General features: G+C 39.3%; 1 protein-coding gene across 5 annotated transcripts in view; it reads left to right on the forward strand.

The window, feature by feature from the left end:
• The window catches only part of GIGYF2 (GRB10 interacting GYF protein 2), a 131,643-nt gene that overhangs the window by 14,113 nt on the left and 92,970 nt on the right, over window positions 1-24,560 (forward strand). For 4 of the 5 annotated variants that reach the window (XM_047773778.1, XM_047773782.1, XM_047773780.1 and 1 more), the window contains 3 exons: window positions 11,508-11,591; window positions 22,029-22,158; window positions 23,377-23,472. In XM_047773778.1, coding sequence (XP_047629734.1) covers window positions 11,551-11,591; window positions 22,029-22,158; window positions 23,377-23,472 — 267 coding nt within the window. In that variant the 5' untranslated portion in view covers window positions 11,508-11,550. Of the gene's footprint in view, window positions 1-11,507; window positions 11,592-22,028; window positions 22,159-23,376; window positions 23,473-24,560 lie in introns of those variants that run through there. The other variant, XM_047773783.1, reaches the window with a different exon arrangement.

The following is a 24,560-nucleotide window of genomic DNA, read 5'->3' on the forward strand; positions in this document are numbered from 1 at the left end:
ATTCCATGGTATGGTAGTTATATTGTTTATCCATTTGTCTTGGCTTGGGGCCGTTAGGAATAAAGCTGACTTTAATATCATGGCAATGAGTAGTGATCCAGATTGTGCTGGATTTCAGTGTTTATTTCAGTAACGTGTGTTTCACATGCTTTTTAGACAGTGTTTCAAATACTTTTAGACAGTTCTAAGAGTTTTGGTGATTTCCTGAGGGGGAAAAAAGTTCTTTGTTAGTTCTTTGGGATAAATGTTTAGTAATAAAGTGAATAATGGAAGCCTGATTTTGCTTCATGAAGCTTTGTCATGTAGATGTATTAACAGATTGTATTTTAAAAATTACTTTAAAAAGAGTTGCATGTTTAAAATGAGGAAATCTGGTATAGACATTACAGATGGGTCAGAAGGAAAAGTGTTTTCTGCTGTAATAGATGGGAGAATTTTGTTTAGTTTTTGTACTTTAAAATTGTTTAAACCAAGTTCAGGTTCAAAAGACTATTAGCTTTCTATGATGTTTGTAATTGGGGTTGTAAAAGTATTTCAGACAGATGAGGCAAACACTTTCATGGGAATTAAAATATATTTTGTTATAAAAGTAATTGAAGAATATTACTGCAGATTATGAAGATAGGAAAAAAATCTTTGATTCCAGCTCATGAATATTTATTTCTATGTTCACTTTGTCTTTTTATGACATATAGTTGGCCCTCTGTATCCACGGGTTCCTTATTCTTGGATGTGGAGGGCTGACTGTAAAGGATTTTGTAAAGGAGCATCCCTGGATTTTGGTGTCCACAGAGGGTCTTGGAACCAGTCTCCTTCTGGTACCAAGGGACAACTGTATGTATAATTACACTCTTGTGTGCAAACGTATTGTACCTGTATTCTGTTGAGTGAGTGTGCTGCTTTTTACAAGATTGCTTTCAGTCTTTTACTGTTAGAAGTGATGTGGTATGTGTAGTTCCCCTCTCATGTTTGAACTTTTTTTTTCATTGTTTTAGTTAGCTTTTTTCTGAAGTTTGAAAAAAAATGCATTCTAAACCCTACATATTTTAGCCTAGTGACTGAGTGTTGCTGCATTTGAATGTGAACTTGTTGTGGTCTTAATGATTTATAGATTATTTTATCAAGAGAGTGGTATAAGATTTTTTAACGGCGGAAATTTAAGTAGGAAGTGAATTTGCTTCATGTCCATTAAAATATTTTTAATTGTATTGATTTTTTTCTCCTAGTTAAACCATTTACAGTTTAAGCCTTTTGCTTTACTTTTTAATTTATTTTTTATTTTTTACATATTTATGTTTTTTATCTTTATTTTTTTAAAATTGAGGTTTAAAATACAATAAATATGTGCACAAATCTGAAGTATATAGTTGGGAAATTTTTTATGTATGTATAGTTCTGTAATCACCACCTACATCAAGAGAGTGTATATTTCCAGCACCCCAGAAGGTTCTCTCTTCTCCCTCCCAGTAAGTGGAGCCTACTATCATGGTGAGCAGTGTTCTGACATCTGTCAAAATCAATTATTTTACCTATTGAACATCATAGGAGAAATCATGCAGTATATATTCTTTGGTGGCTGGACTTCTTTTGCTGGACACAGTGTGTGAGATTCATGTGGTGTCATTGCAGGTAGCACTGGTTCTTCTTTGTGGATGAGTATTTTGTTGTATAAACTTACACTACAATTAAAAGTTTTTTTATTTTGATATAATTTCAAACTTATAGAAAAGTTGCAAAAAATTACTTAGACTTGGCACATGGCCATGACCCAGTTTGGTCACCAGTTTTTAAGATTTCCTTGTATTTGCTTTATCCTTCATTTCATTTGTCTTTTCTCCATGTATGTGCATATGTATGTAAGTAATTTTTGGTATAATTTTAAATTTATATAATTTTTTTCTGTTCCATTTGAGAGTCTGTTTCAGACCTCACGCTCCTTTTCCCCTAAACATGTCAGTATTATTATCTAAGAATGAGAACATTCTTCTACACAATCAAAATAAAAACTTCAGGGTCTTTTTTTTTTTTTCCCTTCTTTTTTTAGGGTTGCCCGGGCGGCTTATGGAGGTTTCCAGGCCAGGGGGTCCAATCAGAGCTAAAGCCGCTGGCCACAGCAACATCAGATCCGAGCGGAGTCTGCAACGTACACCACAGCTCACAGTAGCACTGGATCCTTAACCCACTGATCAAGGCCAGGGATTGAACCTGTGTCGTTATGGTTCCCAGTCAGATTCGTTTCTGCTGTGCCACGACAGGAATGCCCAGAATCATTTTTATGATTTGTATATTTATTCATTTTTAGCATTGATACAATACCATTGTCTAATCTGTAACTCCAAATTATTCTAATTCTCTTTAATGCCTCTCATAGAATATTTTTTGCTGGTTCAGGATGTCATAAGAATCATACTTGCGTTTAGTTTTTATATCTCTTTAGTCTCCCTTAATCTTGGGTGGTTCTTCAGCCTTTCTTTGTCTTTCATGACATTAATATTTTTGGAGAGTATAGTTGATTGATTTTATGTCTATCAATGTGGGCTTATCTGATTTTTTTTTTTGTCTTTTTAGGGCCGCACTCATGGCATATGGATGTTCCCAGCCTAGGGGTTGAATTGGAGCTGTAGCCACTGGCCTACACTACAGCCACAGCAATGTGGGATCTGAGCCACATCTTCAACATCCCATAGCTTACAACTCATGTCAACACTGGATCTTTAAACCCACTGATCAGGGCCAGGGATCAAACCTGCATCCTCATGGATACCGGTCAGATTTGTTTCCTCTGAGCCACGATGGAAATTCCTGTCTGATGTTTTTTTCAAGATTAATTTCAGTTTATGCATTCTTGTTAGGAATATAACATGTGATACTGTGTCCTTTTCAGTGTATGATGTCAGGAGACACATGGTGTCAGTTTGTCTCATTCTTAATGTTACCTAACTCCTTAACAGCCAGATGGAAGAGATGCCTAGGGCAAGGTATGTGGGAGGGGGTGCAGACTTTGGAAGCTTTTCTGGTATGCCAGCCTTTCCACACCTTCATATGTTCACTAACTTTAACGTTTCCCTACATTTGTTTATTCATTCACCTGTTGATGGGCGTTTGCATTGGTGAACATAATAGCCACATGTCAGGTTTTGGTAGTTATGAATAAAGCTGCTATGAATATCTTATATTCACCTTTTGGTAGAAGTTTTCTGAGTATATGTCCTGCTATGAATATCTTATATTCACCTTTTGGTAGAAGTTTTCTGAGTATATGTCCTGCAGTGAATTATGGGATTGCCAGATAGTTGTATATTTATATTTAATAGGTATCGACAAACCTTTTTTGAAGTGGTGAAACTAATTTGTAGGAATGGAGTTAATTAACCTTGTGTTGTCTTTTTTTTTAATTACTCAGTGAATTGTATTACGCTTATAGTTGTACAGCAATCATCACAACCCAATTTTATAGCATTTCCATCCCAAACCCCCAGTGCTTCCCATGTGGCTCATAATCTTGTGTTATCTTAATCCAGATCTGGCTAAGGTAAAAATAGCTGGATGCTGGAGCGGGCCTGGAACTATTGGTACATGTGAAGACTGCTAGGGGCGTAGCTCTTTTTCTGCTTTTGGAAAAGTGCCGGTTGGGAAGATGGGGGCAGATTCAGGTTGCTTGGTGCTCATTCTTTGTGGGTCTTTTGGCAGTCTATACATAGTACCGGCTAGACTTCATCCCATATTTGCCAGTTTCTTTCTGGGTAATTTTTACATACCCAGGTGGTGGAGATTTGCGGTAGCAGATTTTTTTTTTTCCTTTCTCTTTTTTCAGAGCTGCACCTGAAGCATATGGAAGTTTGCAGGCTAGGGGTCGAATCAGAGCTACAGCTACCGGCCTACACCACAGCCACCGCAACATGGGATTTGAGCCATGTCTGCGACTTACAGCACTGAGTGAGGCCAGGGATCGAACCCACATCCTCATGGGTACTAAGCAGATTCATTCATGTGCCATAACAGGATCTCCCAGTAGCAGATAATTTTTGTAAGAAAGATTCAGGGAATTTTCAAAGGAGTATTTGTTTTGAATAGTTAGTAGAATAGTGGTAGCTGCTCAGTATATCCAGACTTCTTCTGGGAAGCAGAATGGGGGAACACTTTCAGAGGAGAACATTGGCCATTGACAGAACTTACTATGCAGATCTGCTACTTCCTTAAGTTGATAGTGATTGCGTGTACCCAGAAGTCATCTGGCTCCTTCATACGGCCAGGTTGTAAGCAAATGGTAAACTTAAGAGCTGAGAGGCCAAGGTCTCCCCTTTTGTTTGTTGTGGACCCAACAATAAGAAAGAGCTGGGTTGATGTATTCTCTCTCTTGTATATGTACTCGCATGCACACAGTGATAGATGAGGTCCCAAAGAGGAGCTGAGGAAGTCAGGAAAACTAGAAAAAAAAATAGAAAAAAAGAAAAAAATTACATACTAGTCATCAGAGATAAAATAATTACTTGTCAGAACTGATTTAGCTTAGAGTTTTTAAGAAGTTGAGAAAAAGGCCAGATTAAATAGCATTCATGGAGTTCCCTTCGTGGCTCAGCAGGTAATGTATCTGACTAGCATCCATGAAGCCGCAGGTTTGATCCCTGGCCTTGCTCAGTGGGTTAAGGATTTGGTGTTGCTGTGAGCTGTGGCATAGGTCAAAGATGAGGCTTGGATCCTACTGGATTTCTAGCATCCCCTATTTTGTCTTTTAGCTCTTGCTGATTCATTCTTCTCCTGGCATCCTGAATGATCTTTCTAAAGTTGAGATTTCACCCTGGATACTTTCTTGCCCAAATGTTTTCATAGCCTTCCATTGCTCTTGAGGTGTAAAATAAAAAGACTTCTTTGATATGGCCACTGCCTTGCCAGACTTCTTTAGTTTTTAGCGTTGTTGAGCAAATGGATGATCTCCCCAAAGAACTTAGCTCTTTTTCCTTGCTGTCTATCCGTTAGATAAGCTGAATATGGAGAAAGCTAGTCAATGCATTTGACTTTAGGTGAAGCTCAGGGCTAGAGATACTAACCGCATAGTCTTTTTCTTCCTTCTTGTATACTACTGTGCACTGTTTGCTGAGGCTTTGTTCTTGTTCCTTGAGTTTGTCTCTTGATTTTTGCTTTGAGGTAGTTTCATTCAATTTCTGGTTACACTTCTGTAGATTTACTTCCAAATTTATGTCTGTCATCTTAGCTCTACACTGGAGTTCAAGGTCTGTATTACAGTCTTTTAGATGGCTCCTTAGACACCTCACCTTCATTTTGCCCAAAACCAGTAGGTTCTTCCCAAATTTGTTTTTTTTTTTCCCGTTTTCTCTTTGCTTTCAAGCTTTTCTGTACAGATTCAGAAAGCACCCAACCCCTAGTATTGCGTCCTATAGATTCCATTCCATTTCTGCATTTTTCGTTTAAATTTTCCTTTCTAGAGGGAGCAGTGCTTCTACTTTGGAAAATATTTTATGGAGTAGGTATTTGAATGGATCCTTGGTTTTCATGCAGGCCACTGTAAGGGAGGGAGGGGCAGGCTTTCTGGGGTAAGAGAATGGCATGAGCAAGAACCACAGAAGAAGGATGTAGTGGAGAGAGTTCCCGTTGTGGCGCATTAGAAACAAATCTGACTAGGATCCATGAGGATGAGGGTTCGATCCCTGGCCTTGCTCAGTGGGTTGGGGATCTGGTGTTGCTGTGAGCTGAGGCATAGCTCGCAGATTTGGCTTGGATCCCACATTGCTGTGGCTGTGGCTGGCAGCTGTAGCTCCAATTCGACCTCTCGCCTGGGAACTTCCATATGCCGTGGGTGCAGCCCTAAAAAGCAAAAAGAAAAAAAAAAAGAAAGAAGAATGTAGTGGAGAGTAGAAAGTTATCATTTGGCTTTGAGTTTGGTGGTCAAACAGTGGGAGATTGAGTTGAGAAGAAGGTATGGATTATCCCATTTGTAGGAACCTGAAATAAGAGGAGTTTTGACCTTACACAGTAGGTTTAGTGATCATTATAAAGAAGGGTAGGCATGACCATAGCAATGCATTAGAATAGAGGCTGAGTGAGGGAAGCAGTTTAGAAATTTTATTGTAATGATCCTTACATAGGTTAACAGAGGTGTGGCTGTGATGAAAGGAGAATGCAGGAGGAATCTGGAAGGAGGAATTGACCGATTTCAGACGAAATGATTGGATAAGAGGATAGATAAGAGTAGGAGTTCGAGATGACTCTGGGCTTTTGAGCCTGGCTGACCAGTGAACTCTGGGAACAGTGGTGCCTTGATGAGTTGTTGAGGGGGTAGATAGTCAGAGGGAGCAGCAGGCTGCTGAACGTGTCACATAAAGCATAGGAGAAAAAACCCCAAATCTGTAGTTCATAGCAGGGGTGGGGGGACAGTTTAGAAATTTGTGGGAGAATTTTTCATTGCTGTTGCTGTAACACCCCCATTCCTTGCATGCCCCATATTAAATCCCCCATGATTTAGTAGGTGGAGCTCTACCCAAAGTGTTAGTAGAGAATGCTGTTGTAAATTTAAAAAATTCAAGACAGTAGCTACACAGAATTTATAGTTAAATAAACCATGGGCACGCTGAGAGAAATCAGAAGAGAAACTTTTGGGAAATGGTGACCAAATAGTAAGGAAGTGGGGAGTTCCCAATGTGGCTCAGTGGGTTGCAAACCTGACTTGTATCCATGAGGATGCGGGTTCGATCCTTGACCTTGCTCAGTGGTTAAGGATTCGGTGTTTGTGTGAGTTACTGTGAACCGTGGCATAAGTCGAAGTTGCAGCTTAAATCTGGTGTGGCTGGTGGCGGAGGCTGGCAGCTGCAGTTCTGATTCAACCCCTAGCTTGGGGACTTCCATATGCTTCAGGTGTGGCCCTAAAAAGCAAAAAAAAAAAAAAAAAACAAGAAAAAGTAAGGAGGTGAAGATAGGAAAAATGTATCAGTATAATGCTGGAGAAAAAGGAAATAGTTTCAAGAAAAGGCCATCTAAAGAGGCAGAAGAGCATAGTGGGAGCAGACTCCAGAGTCTGGTTCAAATTCTGAGTTGATATAAAAATTCAGAGGTATTTATTTATTTATTTATTTATTTATTGGCTGCCTTGCGGCACATGGTGCTCCTGGGGCAGGGATCTATCTGAGGTAGCTGTGAACTAAGCTGCAGCTGCGGCAGTGCTGGATCTTTAACCCACTCACTGTGCCGGGTCAGCGATCAAAGCAGCATTCCCAAGACTGCTGATCCCTTTGCACCACAGAGGGAGCCAGAGCTCTTTTCCAATGATCACAAGTCTCCTGGGGGTTTGAGTTGACAGTATTTAGCTTGGTGGCAAAGCTTCTGCTCATTTTAATACCTCACTGACTGCATCCTTAGGGCAATTGAGAAATAAGTCCCAGTTTCCATTCCAAATAATTTATAATTCAGAGACATCATGTAAGACAGTTCTTCTAGTACATATAAATAAATCGAATTGGGCACATTTAAATTGATTTTGAAGAAGTCTATACCTGTTATTTGGGTTCTTAAGAGTTCCCCAGAAAACTCTACGGTAGGATGTAATCTTATGGAGACCATGTTATAAATGGTAGGTGGGTCCCCAGCTCAAGACATTAAACAAACTTCTTAGCTTTTAATGTTTCTGCTGTGTGGTGTTTGGCTCTGCCTAAGGTTTATAGAGGACCAGAGGAGGTTTTCCTTTGTTCCTTAGGTGTTGCCTGCATCCAGGGCCTTTCCTGTAACCCAAGACCAATGCCTGCAGTTGGGCAGCTTATTGCAACACAATTCCAGGGGCTCCATTTGCATCCTTTGTGGTAGTGGCATTAGTGGAGTTTTGTATTTCCACAACTTGTGTAGCCTCTGGTAGTAATTTAAAGAGGAAAAAGATTAAATCTCTAGGAATGATTAGAGTATTTTCACAGATATCAAATAATTCCATTCTTAATTGAGATTCACTTTATTTATAAATTGTCTGGTTCAAATGTTGACTGACTTTATTAATTCAGAGCTGTTTTTCAAAGGTCATAGTCCCATAGAGGTTTGAATATAAAACATTTGGCTGGGTGGGGTTTAAAGAGGCAAAAACACTCCTTCAGGATATTTTGTATTACAATAACATCTTGAGTTGTGGTCTCTTCAGGTCTGTTTGTTAGCCAGGTAGGTCCACATATTTTTTTAAGGCACACTGAATTGATTTATGGTTATCTGGTTACCCAGCTGATTTGTAAGCAGAATGCTTGTAGTAATTTACAGTGGTCACCTTACCTGAGGTCTGGTCATCACTGCCATCATGGTACATCAGTTGTGATTTACCATAACTTAGCTGAATCTAATATGGATTAATTGTGAGATTCTTCATTTTATGTACTACTAAGGAAAAAATCATACTGTAAACTCTGGCACAGTTTTTTAATTGCTTAGGCTTTTTCTACATTTTTGAAAAGAGTTCTTTTAACTTATTTAGCAAATAAGTCTAATTTTTGTATGTGGTATACATTTTGTGCATATATTAAAAGGAAAATAGGAATGAAATAAATTGGTTCAGATAGTCCTCAGATTTCTACACATTCAATCTGACTCTTCTAAATTGTGAAAAACTTAGAAGTCTAGGAATCTCTCTCCTCCTCTCTCGCCCCACCAGTGCAGTGTCCTGTCTTTAAGGGTATTATTGGTGATGAAAAATTTCATAAGAGCGTGCTCCATTGTTCTCTCATCAATTTAAAATTCAGTGATTTGGTGCTAGTAATGTTCTTAAAAGCAGTCTAAGCTGTTTGAATTTTTCTCGCATTTAAATAATCAGTGAGGCTGCGTGTGGACATGGGTTACCACGACAAGCTTATCTACATGCAGGTGTTTATTTCCCCCCCGTCTTAGGTTCTGTAAAGCACTTGCAGTCATCTCCTCCAGTGGTGAAAAGTTACTTCACTAATACCTGTTGCTGTATTTGCTTTCTTTTCTTTTGCCCAACATGTTTCAATTTAGAATCATAGCATAATCTTTTTGAAGGTGTTTTAAGCAGCACTTAAACTCAGGTACCAGGAGCAACACAGTTAAAGGATAACAAAATGAGTAGCTCTGACCAAGTTTTACCCTTATGTAGACAATGACAGCTGTGACACAACTTCCATTGGGCCAGTAGCCCTTGTAGCAGTGCACCAATTAGGATGCATTCCAGGAGTTCCCGTCGTCATGGTTCAGCGCAGACAAATCTGGCTAGCATCCATGAGGACGCAAGTTCAGTTCCTGGCCTTGCTCAGTGGGTTAAGGATCTGGCACTGCTGTGGGCTGTGATGTAGGTTGCAGATGAGGATTGGATCTGGTGTTGCTGGGGCTGTGGTGTAGGCTGGCAGCTGTAGCTCCGATTTGACCCCTAGCCTGGGAACTTCCATATGTCATGGGTGCAGCCCTAAAAAGACAAAAAAAAAAAGATGCATTCCAGCTTCAGAGTATTTAAGCTGTGAAAAACCGTGTCTTGGGTTTTTTGTTTTTGTTTTTGTTTTTGAATCATCAGTTGCTCATGAGGTGAGGAGGGCACTAAGTTGATCTCAGCTTGAGTCTGGTGGGCATGCTTGTTTGGCCAGGGAAAAGGTCATCAGGGTTAGGTAAGAACATGGGACTCTCCCTGGAACCCACATGGTTAAACCCACCTGAAGAGGATGAAGAGGGCAGATAAATAGCAATGGATGTGGGTATATTTTCACTTTCTGTATTTTAGATCAATTTCTAGTTTATTGCTTTGTTTTGTGGTGTTTTTTTTTTTTGGCCGTGCCCTTGGCATTTAAAATTCCCCAGGCCAGGGATCGAACCTGCACCACAGGGACCCAAGCTGCTGTATTGGCAGCACCACATCCTTAACCTGCTGCACCAGAACTCTAAGTTTATTGCTTTTATATCTTTTAAATGGCAACAGTCAAGGTGATAGATACCTTGGAGATAATTTACAGTGTGTTTATAATATTTACAGTATTTTCTGTTTTCTAAACTCTGGCATGTTTTTTTCCCCCCCAGCTTTATTGGGATGTGTAGTTGACATATAACGTTGTGTTGGTTTAAGGTATAAGATGTGTTGATTTGATACATTTATATATTGCAAAATGATTACCGCCATAAAATTAGCTGGCAGCTCCATCCCAGCACGTAATTACCATTTCCCTTTTTGTGAGAACATTTAAGGTTCTCTCAGCAACTGTCTTTTTTCTTTTTAGGGGTGCACCCATGGCATATGGAAGTTCCCAGGCTAGTGGTTGAATCAGAGCTATAGCTGCTAGCCTTTGCCACAGCCCCAGCAACATGGTATCCAAGCCACATCTGCCACCTACACTACAGCTCATGGCAGCCCCAGATCCCGACCCACTGAACGAGGCCAGGGATTGAACCTCCATCCCCATGGATCCTGGTCGGATTCGTTTCTCCTGTGCCACTACAGGAACTCTCTCAGCAACTTCCAAGTATATAATATAGTATTACCCGCTATAACCACCATGCTGTTCATTAGATCTCCAGTGCTCGTTCACCTTATAACTGGAGTTTGTACTTTTGATCTCCCTGTTTCCCCCACCCTCCAGTCCCTGGTAGCCACCACTCTACTCTCTGTTTTTATGAGGTTGCTTTTTAACAATTCCATAGATAAGTAATGTACAATATTTGTCTTTCCTGTCTGACTTATTTCACTTCAAGATTTGCTATCTTAAAATTGCTTTTGAAATATCACTAATGAATTTGTTTAGCTTATTATTTTAACTTGATGGTCCAAGTTCATATTTAAAGAATCACTAGAGTATAAAAGTGCTAAGCAGAAGGTGGGGAGAGTTGTGACAGAAGCCGTGAGATAGGGAAGCAGGGGGGTCCTTATTTTAAGAATGACTCTTTGGAGTTCCCGTTGTAGCTCAGTGGTTAACTAATCCAACTAGGAACCGAGTGGTTGCGGGTTCGATCCCTGGCCTCGCTCCGTGGGTTAGGGATCTGGCGTTGGCGTGAGCTGTGGTGTAGGTCGCAGATGCGGCTTGGATCCCGCATTGCTGTGGCTGTGGTGTAGACTGGTGGCTACAGCTCTGATTGGACCCCTGGCCTGGGAACCTCCATCTGCCACGGGTGCCCCCCCCAGCCGAAAAAGAATGAATCTTTGTTACACCTCATGTGATGCAAGGGAGTAATGTATATTAAAATGTAAATCTGCTACCCGTCATTTCCTCTCTTGCTTGAAGGCTAAAAAAGGAAACCTTAATTTGGTCCCCAGTGCCCTGCATGGTCTGTTACCACCTGTCTCCCCAGCATCATAGAATACCATGCCTCCTTTCTCTATGTAATCATGACAAGATGATGTGGAATGTAACTCATTTTACTCCCGTTTTACTTTGCCTGCTATGTTGTTATAAAATAGGGATTAAAAGATCTTATTCTAGTGACTGGTTGAGAGGAGCATAAGCAAAACGCACTCTCTAGTTGTACTTTCTGGGCTGGAATTCTCCATTTAATCTTGACCAACTGTATGGAAAAATTTTTCTCTTTAACAGGTTTCTCCACATTTAAAAATCTGATATAAACATACGGAAAAGAATGGCAGCGGAAACGCAGACCCTGAACTTTGGGCCTGAATGGTGAGTTTTCAGAATCTCATCTTGTTCGACATTGGTTCACTAGCACAGTAGTAAGGTACTTGTACATGTGTTGGGGGGTTTATAAAATATGCATGTTTTTGAGATTTTGCTTTATGTGCCCAGTTGAAAAAAATATAGCCAGCCTAGGAGTAAATTATGTACTAACGAATTTTTAAAAATCTTCCTGTTTTGGTTAGTCCCACCACCCTAGCAAATTATTTCCTTGTTTGAGCCCTTGTCTAGGTGAATATATAATTTTTTATAATTATAACATTTTATGTGTATATCTTTTGTTCCACAGTGTTGTTTTGTGAGTGCTATTCATAGAGTCATTTGAAAAAAAATGACTTTATTGAATTACTGAGTTTTTATCTTATTGGTGGGCTAGGCAGGTGATCCATAGTTACACTGGCTGTTAACAGCCTATTAGGATTGGATTACCGTTTGCCGCAATAACAATTAATCGACCTTTGAGTCTCTTACAGATATGTTTGGACCCCGAATATGGAATTCTCATGGAATTTTGAGATCCATCACATTGTAGTGTGACTTTTTCCCCCTCTTCTTCCTTTCCCCCCAAAGTTGGTGATTGAAGATCCTCTCATCAGTGGCGTGAATAATGATAGTTGGTTTTTCCATTCAAACCTTGAACCAGAGGCAGTATATATGATAGATAAATTGGAATAGTGTCTTAAACATTCTTGATTGTTCAGGTGGTGGTGGTTTGATAAATGACGTAGACTTCCTGTAGTAACTACCTATCCTGAGCACTCTTATTAACTTATTATATGTGAATTTCTTTTTATATGTAATTACTCAGTTTTCTTGGCCCTTATAGCTAGCATTTGGAGACTGAGGAAAAATCACTATTTGAAGTTTTAAGTACTGATGCAACTTACATACTTCGAGTTTATTCGAGTTTATTTTGGAAATGCTGATATTACTAATTCTGTACCTGTTTTAGTTCTCATTTTATATTTAATTTTTTTATTATCAAATCAATATATACTTCTAGAAAAATTAGAAATTATAAGTAATCCAGAAGATAAAATCACCATAATTTTACCATCCATGGTAACCTCTATAAATAGGTTGGTATATCTTTCTAGGTAGTTTTATGTATGCTAATTTGTGTATGTGTACATTTATTTTCACAAAAATGGGATCATACTGTACATTCAGTTTTGTAACCTGCATTAAAAAAATATCAAAAATATCTTTTAATCAATAAATGTTTTCTATTATCTTAAATGGTTTCATTGTATGGATGTACCATCATTTATTTAACTAGTTTTTTAGATGTAGCATATATAGGCTGTTCTCAGTTTTTCATTATTATAAAAATGTTTTTGAGAAATATTTTTGAAGGACTTTACTCACATCTTATCAGGTGGATTTAAATTCATATAGCTCATTGTAAACCATTTTGTATGCAGCTCTTTTGTCTTCATCTAGAATTTGTAACTGCTGTGCTTTTGTATTTACATACTCTCATGTCTCTTTCTTTGGAAAAACATGATTAAAATTGTCAGCTAATTTAAGGAAGTTTTTTTTTTCCTTCCAGTATCCCTCTATTAAGAGATAACAAAGAGGGACAGTACCAGGAATGTAGCTGAAACACAAGGGAAAAACCCACAATTGGTGATGTTCTAGAGTCAGTACACATTTAACTTGATGCTCCCTGGGTTGACAGCTGGCCAGGGGACTGTGAGTAAAGTTTTGTTGGAACACTGCCAGTCATTTGTTTCCATCTCACCTGGCTGCTTTCACACTGTAGTGGCAAGGTTGAGGAGTTACAAAGATGCCATCTGGCTCACAAAGCTTAAATATTTACTCTCTGGCCATTTACAGAAAAAAGTTTGCTGGCCCCTGCCCTAACCATGGGCTCCCAAAGTCATTTATGTTTGTTTTTGACCCAGTCTATCAGTAGCCTCTTACACGTCCTTTTTTAGTACTCTGAAATTTTGTTTGATGGGGAGATATTTACAATATACTTACCGTATTTACAGTAATTTATACACAAGTTGAATTGAGGTGAGTTTAGCAGAGTAAAGATACCAGTCCCATGCTTAAGCAGTAGCTTTCCCTAATTATTACCTCTGTTACTCTGCAGGCATTAGAATTTAGGAGTCTTCCCTTAGTCACCTGAAATGCTGGCAAACTGAGGAGCGGAGGTCTCAGTAGGGACACTGCCTTTTTTACATCATGTATCAAAATTTCTTCTGGCAAAGAGAATATATAAAACCCTTAAGTAACTCAGGTGACCCTGATCTAGGAAGGTGCATTATGAATAGAGACAGCTTCTGTATTTTTTCTGCATGTAACATTGCAGTCATTGTGAAACTTCCGAATAATTTAAGAATCTAAGAACAGAGTGATTACCCTGAATCATTGTGTAACTGAACCATACAGAAACATTTAGTGATACTATATTCCTTTTACTAAGATAATCATTTTCATAATGATATAAAGCATAATGTTCAGTAAGAGATGGATAACATGAGATTTATTTGATAGTAGTGAAGATGAGAGAGTGCTGAAAATTGTGTAGGAACAGACCATGAATGATCATGAGCATGGAATTTTTTATTTTTGTTTTTTGCTTTTTAGGGCTGGACTGGAAGCATATGGAAGTTCTCAGGCTAGGGGTTGAATCAGAGCTGTAGCTGCTGGCTTACACCACAGCCATGTCAACGCAAGGTCTGAACTGCATCTGCAGTCTACACCACAGCTCATAGCAATGCTGGATCCTTAACCCACTGAGTGAGGCCAGGGATCGAACCTGCACCCTCACGGATATTAGTCGGGTTCGTTTCCACTGTGTTACAGCGGGTACTCCTATAAGCATGGAATTTTTAAGGTAGGTCTCTTGAATCATTATGTGTCTTAGTTTATCTTTATATTTAAAGTAATATATTACACAATTACCAAGCAAGTTTAAAAAAGAATGTGATAAGTTTAATGGAGGAGTAAATCATTTTTAGGTATAAAACAAAGAGTCGCTTTAAGTCTTTACTCAAACGTTACCACCTTATGTATTTCCTGACCATCTATATAACACCCTTCCCCTCACTCCCCACCTCCTTTCCTTTTAAAATTTTCTCTTTGTGTTCTATATAAAAATAATATGCTAAATATTTTATTATTTTCTTTATTATTTATATCCCATCCTCCAGACCCTACTAGACTGTGCGCTCCTTTGAGGGCAAGTACTTTGGTCTTGCTTTTTGTATAGTTTGTTCACTGCTGTATTGCCAGTGCCTAGCATATAGTAGGTACTCAATAAATATTTGTTAAATGAATGAGTGGATTGTTGGAAAGTAAAGTCGTTTGATGTTTTGCTGTTGTCAAATGTAGTTCTCTTTGCGTTGCTGATTATTTCCTTTGAAATAATATCTTGGAAGTGGCAGTATTAAATCAAAAGTGTAAGTTTTAAGGCTTTGGATGATATATGGACACATTGAGCACAAGAAGGACTGTATGAGTTTAATTCCCATCCCCTGCCTGCTTATTTCGCTCTTGACGAAACACTAAGTACTACCTTGAAGAAATATATTTTTTTAATTCCAAATCTGGTAGATTTAGGTTTTTAAGAATTTTTTTTTGTTCTTAGTCCCAGTAACAAAATAATTCACGCTCATTCCAGAAAACCTTGGAGGAAGCGTTAGTACGAAAGGAAAAAGAAGGTTTAAGTCATTCTTAATCCTGCCACCCTAAGAACCATTGTTAACATTTTAGTTTGTATCCACCTGTTCTTTTTTCCTTTGCAAATGTTTGTGTAGATACTTCAAGACATTTTTAAAAAGCAATACAAATTCATTATACTTTTTTAAAAAATACTTGTTTTATTTGGGGGCTTAAACATTTTTTTATTTTGAGGATCCAAAATCTATTCAGATAAGTTTAGATAGTAAAGGAACTTATAGGCAGTGAATACTGGCAGACAGCTACTTGGCTTTATGGGGAAGGAGCCCAGGAACCTCCTTTAGGGTTTCTTCTGTCTCATTTCCATGGCCTAAAGGAAGCTTTCTCAGGTCTTTCCTTGCAAAAGTGAGTGAGGCGCTTGTGTTTTCCCCAAAGCACTTGTTTAGACCTGTGTTAAAGCAGTTATGACCTCGTGCTCTGTCTCTTTATGTGTTTACCTTACTCAGAAAAGAACTAATTCCGTTAAGAAAGGCACTGTATTTCTCAGTTTTGGCAAGCCGGTTGTTTAGCTTAGTGTGGGCACTGAGTAAGAGTGGAAGGATTCAAGTCTTATGGTGCGGCGGTGGAGGCAAGAGAATTCAAACCTGAGATTGCTAGGTCACCGTTCATAATCTCTTGTGGAATTATGGACAAAACGAGGGACATTCTGGAGGATGGGATGCATTAATAGTCCCAGTTTTCAAAAAGTAAAAGATAACTATGTGATCCAAAGGGACAGTAAATTAGATGTTATCCTAGGATGTATTTTAGAATATTGAGAGTTGTTTAGAAAACATTTTGTGGAGTGACTCCTATGTTTTATGTCTTGGGTTAGATGCTGAGGCAACAAGGATGAAGCACATGGATGGTACCTACTTTTGAATTATTTATGTAGTGGGGAAGCCGGCCCTAAATAACTTCACTATAATGTCAGTGCTGTAAAGGGAGTATAGTGCCAGCACAGGATAGTCAGCTGCTTATTCGATGCCTATAGGCATCTCATCCTTCATGGTTTTCCAGACTGAGCTCATGAGTTTTGCCCTTTTAAATTTCTTCTTCTATCTTAATACTGCAGCGGGCCTATTTGCTTAAACCAGAAGTCTTGGAGTTATCGTGGATATTTTCTTTGACTTGTGTGTCCCTGTATCTCATCCATCACAATGTTGTGTAAATTCTACCTCCAGAACATCTCTTGAATCCATTCATTCCTCTCCATCCCCAGGGCCTCCACCCTAGTATAAGCCACCATCGTCTCTGGCATGCACTGTTGCAGCAGTGACCTTCTGAGGTTTCCTGGCTTCCATTCTGTTCTTCAGTTTGCTCTCCCCACAGCAACCAGAGTAATACTACAATGTACATCAGATCAAGTTTTCTCCAAAATCCTTCACTAGCTACCTATTTGTATGACTGTTTATTAGCTTTTTCTTCCACTAGCCACTTAGTTCCATGAACACTGGGTGGGTACTGTTGTGTAGCCAAGGCGCCGAGGCTCTCGATCTTTCTCTCCTTTCCCTTCTACTCCTCTCTTTCCAACACCCCCCTCCCCTGTCCTCCTTATTCTGTGTCTTCTTTTCCTTCTCTTTTCCACTGAACCTCTCGACTTCCAGGCAGTGCCCACCACACCCCAAGTAAAAATGATGAGAAAAAAACTTTCCAGACAGCAGAAAGAGTGTGTGTAAAGAAAGAGATGGTGACAAACTAGGTTAAAGAGGGGATTCCAGGACTTTTGCCTTTGATGTGCAGTGTGGGAGAAGAGCTTGCAGGCAGCCCTTCTTTGTTAAGAGTCTTTGGGTTTTATGTGATTATCATGTGCCAATGAATTGCTAATCAGGGAGCGTTTAGATTTGCAGTGGAAATAAATAGCTGGTAGTGTGGAGGAGGATGGAGATGAGACTAGTTAGGTCGCTGAGGATGCTGTGTAAATAAAAGCCTGAGCAATAATGGATTCGGGGATGGTTTGAGAGCTCTAGGATTTAACACTAGTGGGATGTGGTAGTTGCCTGTGGGAGAGATGGTTAGAAGGTGAGGAGTCAAGGATGGTTCCTACACTCTTAATCCAGTGGCTGAGTAGATGGTGGTGTCCTTATCTGACTTTGGGAACACAGGTGATGAAAGAGGTTGGGATGAATAAATCGACGAGTAAGGTTTTGGGTGTGTTGAACCTGAAGGGTTGTGAGTGGTTGAATTTGAAAACCTTACTCTCCGGGGGAGAGTTCAGAATTGGAGTGGAGAATGGTTATCTTGCACCGAAGTGCTTTTTCATTCCTGCAGCTTCACACATCTATATTGACGTTCTCAATTTTATAAGCTGCAGTCTGGATTTTGAGCAGCAGTTAACAAGTGAGGCTTGTTGGGGTATCATGGGTCACACGGCCTAGTGTTGAGTTTATTGAACTTTGCTGGAGCAGTGGAAGGGTTGTGGAGAAGCCAGGTTGCACTGCGATTTGAAGTGATTGGTGAGTGAGGATGTGGAGATGCCTTTGAAATGAAGAGAAAAGATGAATAGTGCTGCATACCTAGAGGGGGATGCTGCATGAGAAGAGTTTTAAAGAAATGACAGTTAGATTTAGAGACTGAGGAGAGCAATCAGGGAAGGACTGACGTTCTAGACGAGAAGGTCGTATGGAGCAAGATCAGAGTTAAAGATGGCTGAGTTTTTAGGGAAGGGCGTATATTTTAGCTTTTCCAAATATCTATAGATGAAGAAGGACTTGGAATAGGCTTTGTTAATTGAGTAGAGCCCCAGCCAATATCCTAATTCAGGCTGCTGTTTTCTCTTGGTTTGAATTATTCTCAGCTTGTCTTGGCCTGTTTTCTTCATAGTAGCGGAGCAATCTCTTGAGTGTGCATTCTGGTCATGTTATTCTTAATAGGTCTGGTGCCTGTACGAAGTGTTCCGTCCCATGCGTGGAAAGCCCTTCGGGGTGGTGGCTGGGTTAGAAGCCTGTGGGAGCAGATGAAGAAATTAGGGATGATGGGCCACGAGAAGGAAGGTTTCTGGTGAGAGGTAGTAACTATTTGCAAATACTGAAGTGATTGTCACTTGGAAGAGCACCTAGATGTGCCCTCTAGTGGTGGAAACTATCGGGGGACATATTGATTATAAGAAAGATGTTTAAACATAATTTCTAATACAAATATATAGATATTTAAGAATTAATCTTTGGCAGTTGACTCTGGCTATTTTAGATAAAAATTTGGGACCTCACTTTTAGAAAGATTTTGGTCTTTTTAGTTATAAAAACCTTGTTTTGGACTCTTTGCTGGCTATGATTGTGGGCAAATTGCTTAACCCCTTGGCCTTATTTTTCTCATCTCTTGTTTTGGGAGTATCATGAAACTTAAATGAGGAAATGTATGTGCAAAATCCCTAGCTTCAGTTCTCAGTGGATATTTGTTCCACTTTTTCAGGAAAGAGCCAAAATGTACATGAATTCAATGTGAACGAGCACACTGGAAGGTCCCTCAGAAGTGGTTGGATCACGGCTTCGTGGGCATGTTGTTCTTACTGGCTTGTTTTAACCTGTTTTATAGGAGTTGAACTCAATGACCTCTGAGTCCAAGAATAATTGGAAAGAAAACAACCTAGTAGCTGTGAACACTCCAGTGGCACCCAGATTGTGGTTTTAATACAAACTAAAGAGAATCAGGCTTCCTGTGTGAAATGGTTGATTCTCAATCTGAGGCAAGAAATACAGTAGCTGACTCTGGAACATTTGACATACTAGATAAAAAAGAAGCTGTTAAAGACTGCTAACATTGTGTCAGAAGGACTTGGGAGCCAACCTGAAGCTTTCCCACTGTCAAAAATGAGAGTTTAAATAGTAATAAGAATAATTGCAGTGAACTGAAGTATCTTAATAAAAATAATTTGTTGTTATTGGAGGATGTTAGTGAATCAGGTCATTATTTTGAAAACTAATAGATGAAAAGGTAGAATGAAGGCCTTTTCCTTCCTTTCCTGTTTGATCCGTATCCTATTAGGTAACAATACTAAATAGTCTAAGAGGGAAGTTTCCCTTTGTAGAACTACTCCAGCTAGTAAATAAAGAAGAAATGTTGGGTGAACTCACTTTGTAACCTTAGTGAACTTAGAGATCTAAGCACTGGCTGTCAGGGACTGCCTCACCTCACAAAGCCAGGCAGTCTGTGCCTCCTGATGGACTGACACGTCACCACATGGAAGGAGTCTTGCCAGATCTGATCAGGTTTCTACATCCAGCTGCCAGTTTACGTGAAGCGCTGAGAACAGAAATGTGTGAAACTCTTATCACAGGGATAAACTCAATGAAATCCAAACTTAGAAGAAAAATCCTTATCCTTTAGAGATGATATTCTGAAATATTTATAGATGAAATTTTAACTTTTCTTCAGAAGATTTCCATTGAAAATCCTGAAAATAACTTCCTTCAAAAACCTGGAAAGCTGAAGATTTCTTTCAAAATAATGTCAAAGGAGGTTGAGATGGGGCTGTAGAAGGATGGATTCTACAGGATGGATTGGGACTGGGTGATGGGTACATGGGAGTTATGTTCTTCTTGGTACTTTTATATATGTTCAAAAGTGTCCATAACACATTACAGTATAATTGGAAAGAGAAATATTGAGGGGAAAAAAACCTTACAGATCTTACTTTAATACATATTCATGTTTTTTCTTGGTATTGCTTTCTTCATGTAAACACATTTTATATACTTACTATGTATATACTATTTTTTCTGCCATTTTCAAATAATGTGCAAGTATTTCCTTTGCTTGGCCTTCATATTTTTTAATGTATAATTTGTAGGCCGTTCCCCTCTTTGTTTTTGTGAATGAAGCTTAGCAGTTTTGAAGATACATTTTAATACTTCCATTGAATTTTCCTTTGGGCTAAACTGCTGAATTACAGTAGCTTAGTTCCTTTTGCCTTTGTTGTCAATTACCCAGTTTATAGAGCTGTGGGCTACTCTCAGATAATTGGCTACTCCTAATGGTTGTTTTCCCACTTGCCATTTGACACAGAGCTTTTTTTTTTTTTTTTTTTTTTTTTTGCTGAGGTTCTTCCCCCACTTCTTTTTTAAATATAAAAACCATCTTATAAAATACTCCTTTTTCTCTAGTTCCATTCCTCAGAGGCAACTGCTGTTATCAGCTCAGAGTATATTTTCACTTTTTTCTTCTTAGCAGTAAATGTGGCTTTTACATTTTTTCTCCTTGTACTTTTTTCACTGCATTTTCAGATTCTCTACATTGATCATTAATTCTCTTTAAAAGTGAATTTGGGGAGTTCCCTGATGACCAAGCGGTTAAGGATCTAGCTTTGTCACTGCTGTGGTGTGGGTTTGTTCCCTGACTTGGGAACTTCTGCATGCCAACTTATGTGGCCAAAAAAAATGAATTATGAAATATCATGGGCAAATAAAATAAATTGTAGCAAGCATCCACATACTCATCACTAACGTGAGAAAAAAAAAATTGCTAATGCAATTTTTTTTCTTTCCTTTTTGTCTGGACTTTTGGCATGCAGAAGTTCCTGGGCCAGAGATCGAACCTGTACCGCAGTAGTGACGCAGGCTGCTAGAGTGATGCTGGATCCTTAACTCACTGAACCATGGGGAAACTCCTGCCAATATAATTAAAGCAGCTTTAATTTGCTTGCAGATAGAACCTTATCCTGAATTTTGTATTTGTCAATTCAGGTTTAACATTTAGGCTTTTAGTGTATTTTTTTTTTTGTTTTGTGTTTTGTTTTCTGGTCTTTTTAGGGCCGCACGCACAGCACATGGAGGTTCCCAGGCTAGGGGTCTAATTGGAGCTGTTGCTGCCGGCCTATGCCAGGGCCACAGCAACACAGGATTGGAGCCTTGTCTGCGACCTACACCACAGCTCATGGCAACACCGGATTCTTAACCCCGTGAGCAAGGCCAGGGATCGAACCTGCAACTTCATGGTTCCTAGTCGGATTTGTTTCCGCTGCACCACAACGGGAACTCCGCTTTTGATGTATTTTTGTATGTGTCCTTAAATAGCATGAACTATTTGTAGTTTGTATGTATTATATAAAAGTATCATCTTTTTTATAAGCTTCTGATTTTGCTTTTTCTTTTGTTTAGCATACTTTGTTGAATATTTTGTTAAATATTAGGATATCATTCTTTGAAGTGGCTGTTCCAGTTTATAATCCCACAAACACTACTTAAAAAACTTCTATTATTTTACATCCTTCCCAACCACTGTTACTGTTAGATTTATTAATGTTTACTACATCTAGTGGGTGTAAGGTGTTACCTCACTTTTGTTTTAATTATATGTTACCTTTATAGTTTGGCAAAAGGTGTCCCCTCCTCACCCTGTAAGCTTCTCAGGGACGTGCCACGATACCTGTTAAGCAGTTTCCACATGATTGTCTAGTTATTTCTGTTTTCTTTCCTTCCTTTTTTTTTTTTTAAATTGATTTTTATTTTTTTCCATTACACTTGGTTTACAGAGTTCTGTCAGTTTTCTCTTGTACAGCAAGGTGACCCAGTCACACATACACACATACACATTCCTTTTTCTCCTATTATCATGCTTCACCATAAGTGCCTAGATACAGCTACTACAGCAGGTTGTATGAGAGCTAAAATCTTGGATACCTTGAGATAATGGGATGTCTTTCTTTTCTTATAAAGAACTAAAATGAAAATGTTTATTGTATACTGTATGAAAATAAAAAATCCTTCCTGCTGGAATATTTGACGCTTCATTTTTATGTTCTATTTCCTCTTCTAGGCTCCGAGCTCTGTCCAGTGGTGGGAGTGTTACATCCCCTCCTCTTTCGCCAGCATTGCCCAAGTATAAATTAGCAGACTACCGTTATGGCAGAGAAGAAATGTTAGCACTTTTCCTTAAAGACAACAAGGTAAGAAAGTAGGAAAGAGTTCAGAATTATGAATGAGACATGAGGGTATGTGCAGTTACGTGTCGATATGTGAAGTAGCCGATACGTGAAGTAGCCGTGGTTTTTCTCTTTACCATACCATCTCTCCTCTGAAACCTGCAGTAGTTCTCAGAGGCTCTTCTAAATGTTATGCACTCTTTAAAAAAAAGATTAAAAAATATTTAAAAAAAAAGGAGTTCCCATCATGGCTTAACGGTAACGAACCCAACTGGTATCCACGATGTGGGTTTGATCCCTGGCCTTGCTCACTGGATTAAGGATCCGGTGTTGCTGTGAGCTGTGATGTAGGTCATAGACACGGCTCAGTTCCCGAGTTGCTGTGGCAGTGGTGTAGGCCGGCAGCTATAGCTCTGATTCGACCCCTAGCCTGGGAACTTCGAAATGGCGCGGGTGCAGCCTTAAAAAGACCAAAAACAAAAACAGAAGAAAAAAACCATACATGTTATGCACTCCTTATTTTTTAGAAAAGACCTAAGATTTCGTTGTAGGTATAGAAAGCTTCATGGAAACAGGAGAGTAGTCAGGACTTAATACTTTATCTAACTTTCCAAATTTAATACTTGATGTCATTTCCTCTTAACCTCTGTTTCTATCCCAGACTGATAGCTGAGAAAGGAAAAAATTTTCCCTTCTCTTTATTCCATCTCACACTTTTCCCAGTTATAATGTAGGAGTGAGAAGGGCATATATTTCTCTTATCCTTTCTTTTTGAGTTAGATATAAAATTTTTAGTGGGGAGAAAAATCTTAAAATGAGACACTTATAAATGATCATAACTCAAGCAGAATTTAGTACACGTTTGTTATCTGACTAGTGAGAGCTAACATTTTCTAATTTTTAAAGTAGCCTTTGTTTTTAATTTTATTAACAGATTAAGAATCAAATTGTAATGATGGGTGCTAAAGACCACCACATTGCTTGTAAAACTTTCTTATCACCTTGTGCTTTGAGTAAAATGTGTACTTTGGAATACCGGTAATCTGATGGGAGGACAGGGAAAGTGACTGAAATTTTTAATATTTGACCCTGTCAGAATATTTAAGTGCCACCAAAGCTGACTGTGGCTGAATATCCATTTTTATAATCATCAACAACAGAAAAACCAAAGAATATTTTCTTGTTTTATCTTATCATTGGAGTGATAGCATTAATCTCACAGTCGTGTGTTTGGTCAAACAGATACCTTCAGACCTTCTGGATAAAGAATTTCTGCCTATCCTACAGGAGGAGCCCCTGCCGCCGTTGGCTCTTGTACCCTTTACAGAAGAAGAACAGGTTTGTGCTTAGCTTTTTTAGCCTTAGGTCAAACTCTTGTTTTTTCCCACGGAGACTTGAAAATAGGAAGTCCTCCTTGAGCTCTAAGGAGTATCCTGCATTCCCCAGGCCTGCTTCCTTCTTACTCTTTTCTTGGCATGTGGATGCCTCGCCCCCCCGCCCCTTCTTTTTTGTTTTGGCTGCACCTGTAGCATATGAAAATTCCTGGGCCAGGGGATTGAACCCACACCACAGCAGTGACGCAAGCCACTGCAGTAACAACACCAGATGCTTAACCCACTGCGCCAAAAGAGAACTCCTCAAGGCACTTGAGTCGCACCTGCAGCATATGGAAGTTCACATGCTAGGGGTTGAATCAGAGCTGTAGCTGCTGGCCTACGCCACAGCTGTGGCAATGCCAGATCTCAACCTTGTCTGCAACCTAAACTACAGCTCACAGCAATGCCAGATCCTTAACCCACGAGTGAGGCCAGGATTGAACCAGAGTCCTCATGGATACTAGTCGGGTTCGTTACCTCTGAGCCACAACTGGAACTCCATGGATGCCTCTCTTAGTTGACTAGATTGTGCTTTAGATCTGAAGCTTGTGAGTATTATGTAGAGATAAGGAAGTGTTTTTTTGTTTGTTTGTTTGTGTTTTTTTTGTCTTTTTGCTATTTCTTTGGGCCACTTCCGCGGCATATGGAGGTTCCCAGGCTAGGGGTCTAATCGGAGCTGTAGCCACCGGCCTACGCCAGAGCCACAGCAACGCGGGATCCGAGCCGCGTCTGCAACCTACACCACAGCTCACGGCAACACCGGATCGTTAACCCACTGAGCAAGGGCAGGGATCGAACCCGCAACCTCATGGTTCCTAGTCGGATTCGTTAACCACTGCGCCACGACGGGAACTCAAAGGAAGTGTTTATAACTTACTCAAGTAGAAAGGAAGAGTTATTTTGGGGGGAGAACTTTTCAGAAACATGTAATTTTTCAGAAGTAGTTGGTAAAACCTGATTTCTCCCTAGTTCTTTCCAGTTTTTAGCATTTATGGAAAATGTAGATCTTTAACTCAAAGTGTGCTTAATTAAAATGTGCTTTTCTGTCAT

The sequence above is a fragment of the Phacochoerus africanus genome, chromosome 3, assembly GCF_016906955.1.
Source record: "Phacochoerus africanus isolate WHEZ1 chromosome 3, ROS_Pafr_v1, whole genome shotgun sequence".
Lineage (NCBI taxonomy): Eukaryota > Metazoa > Chordata > Mammalia > Artiodactyla > Suidae > Phacochoerus > Phacochoerus africanus.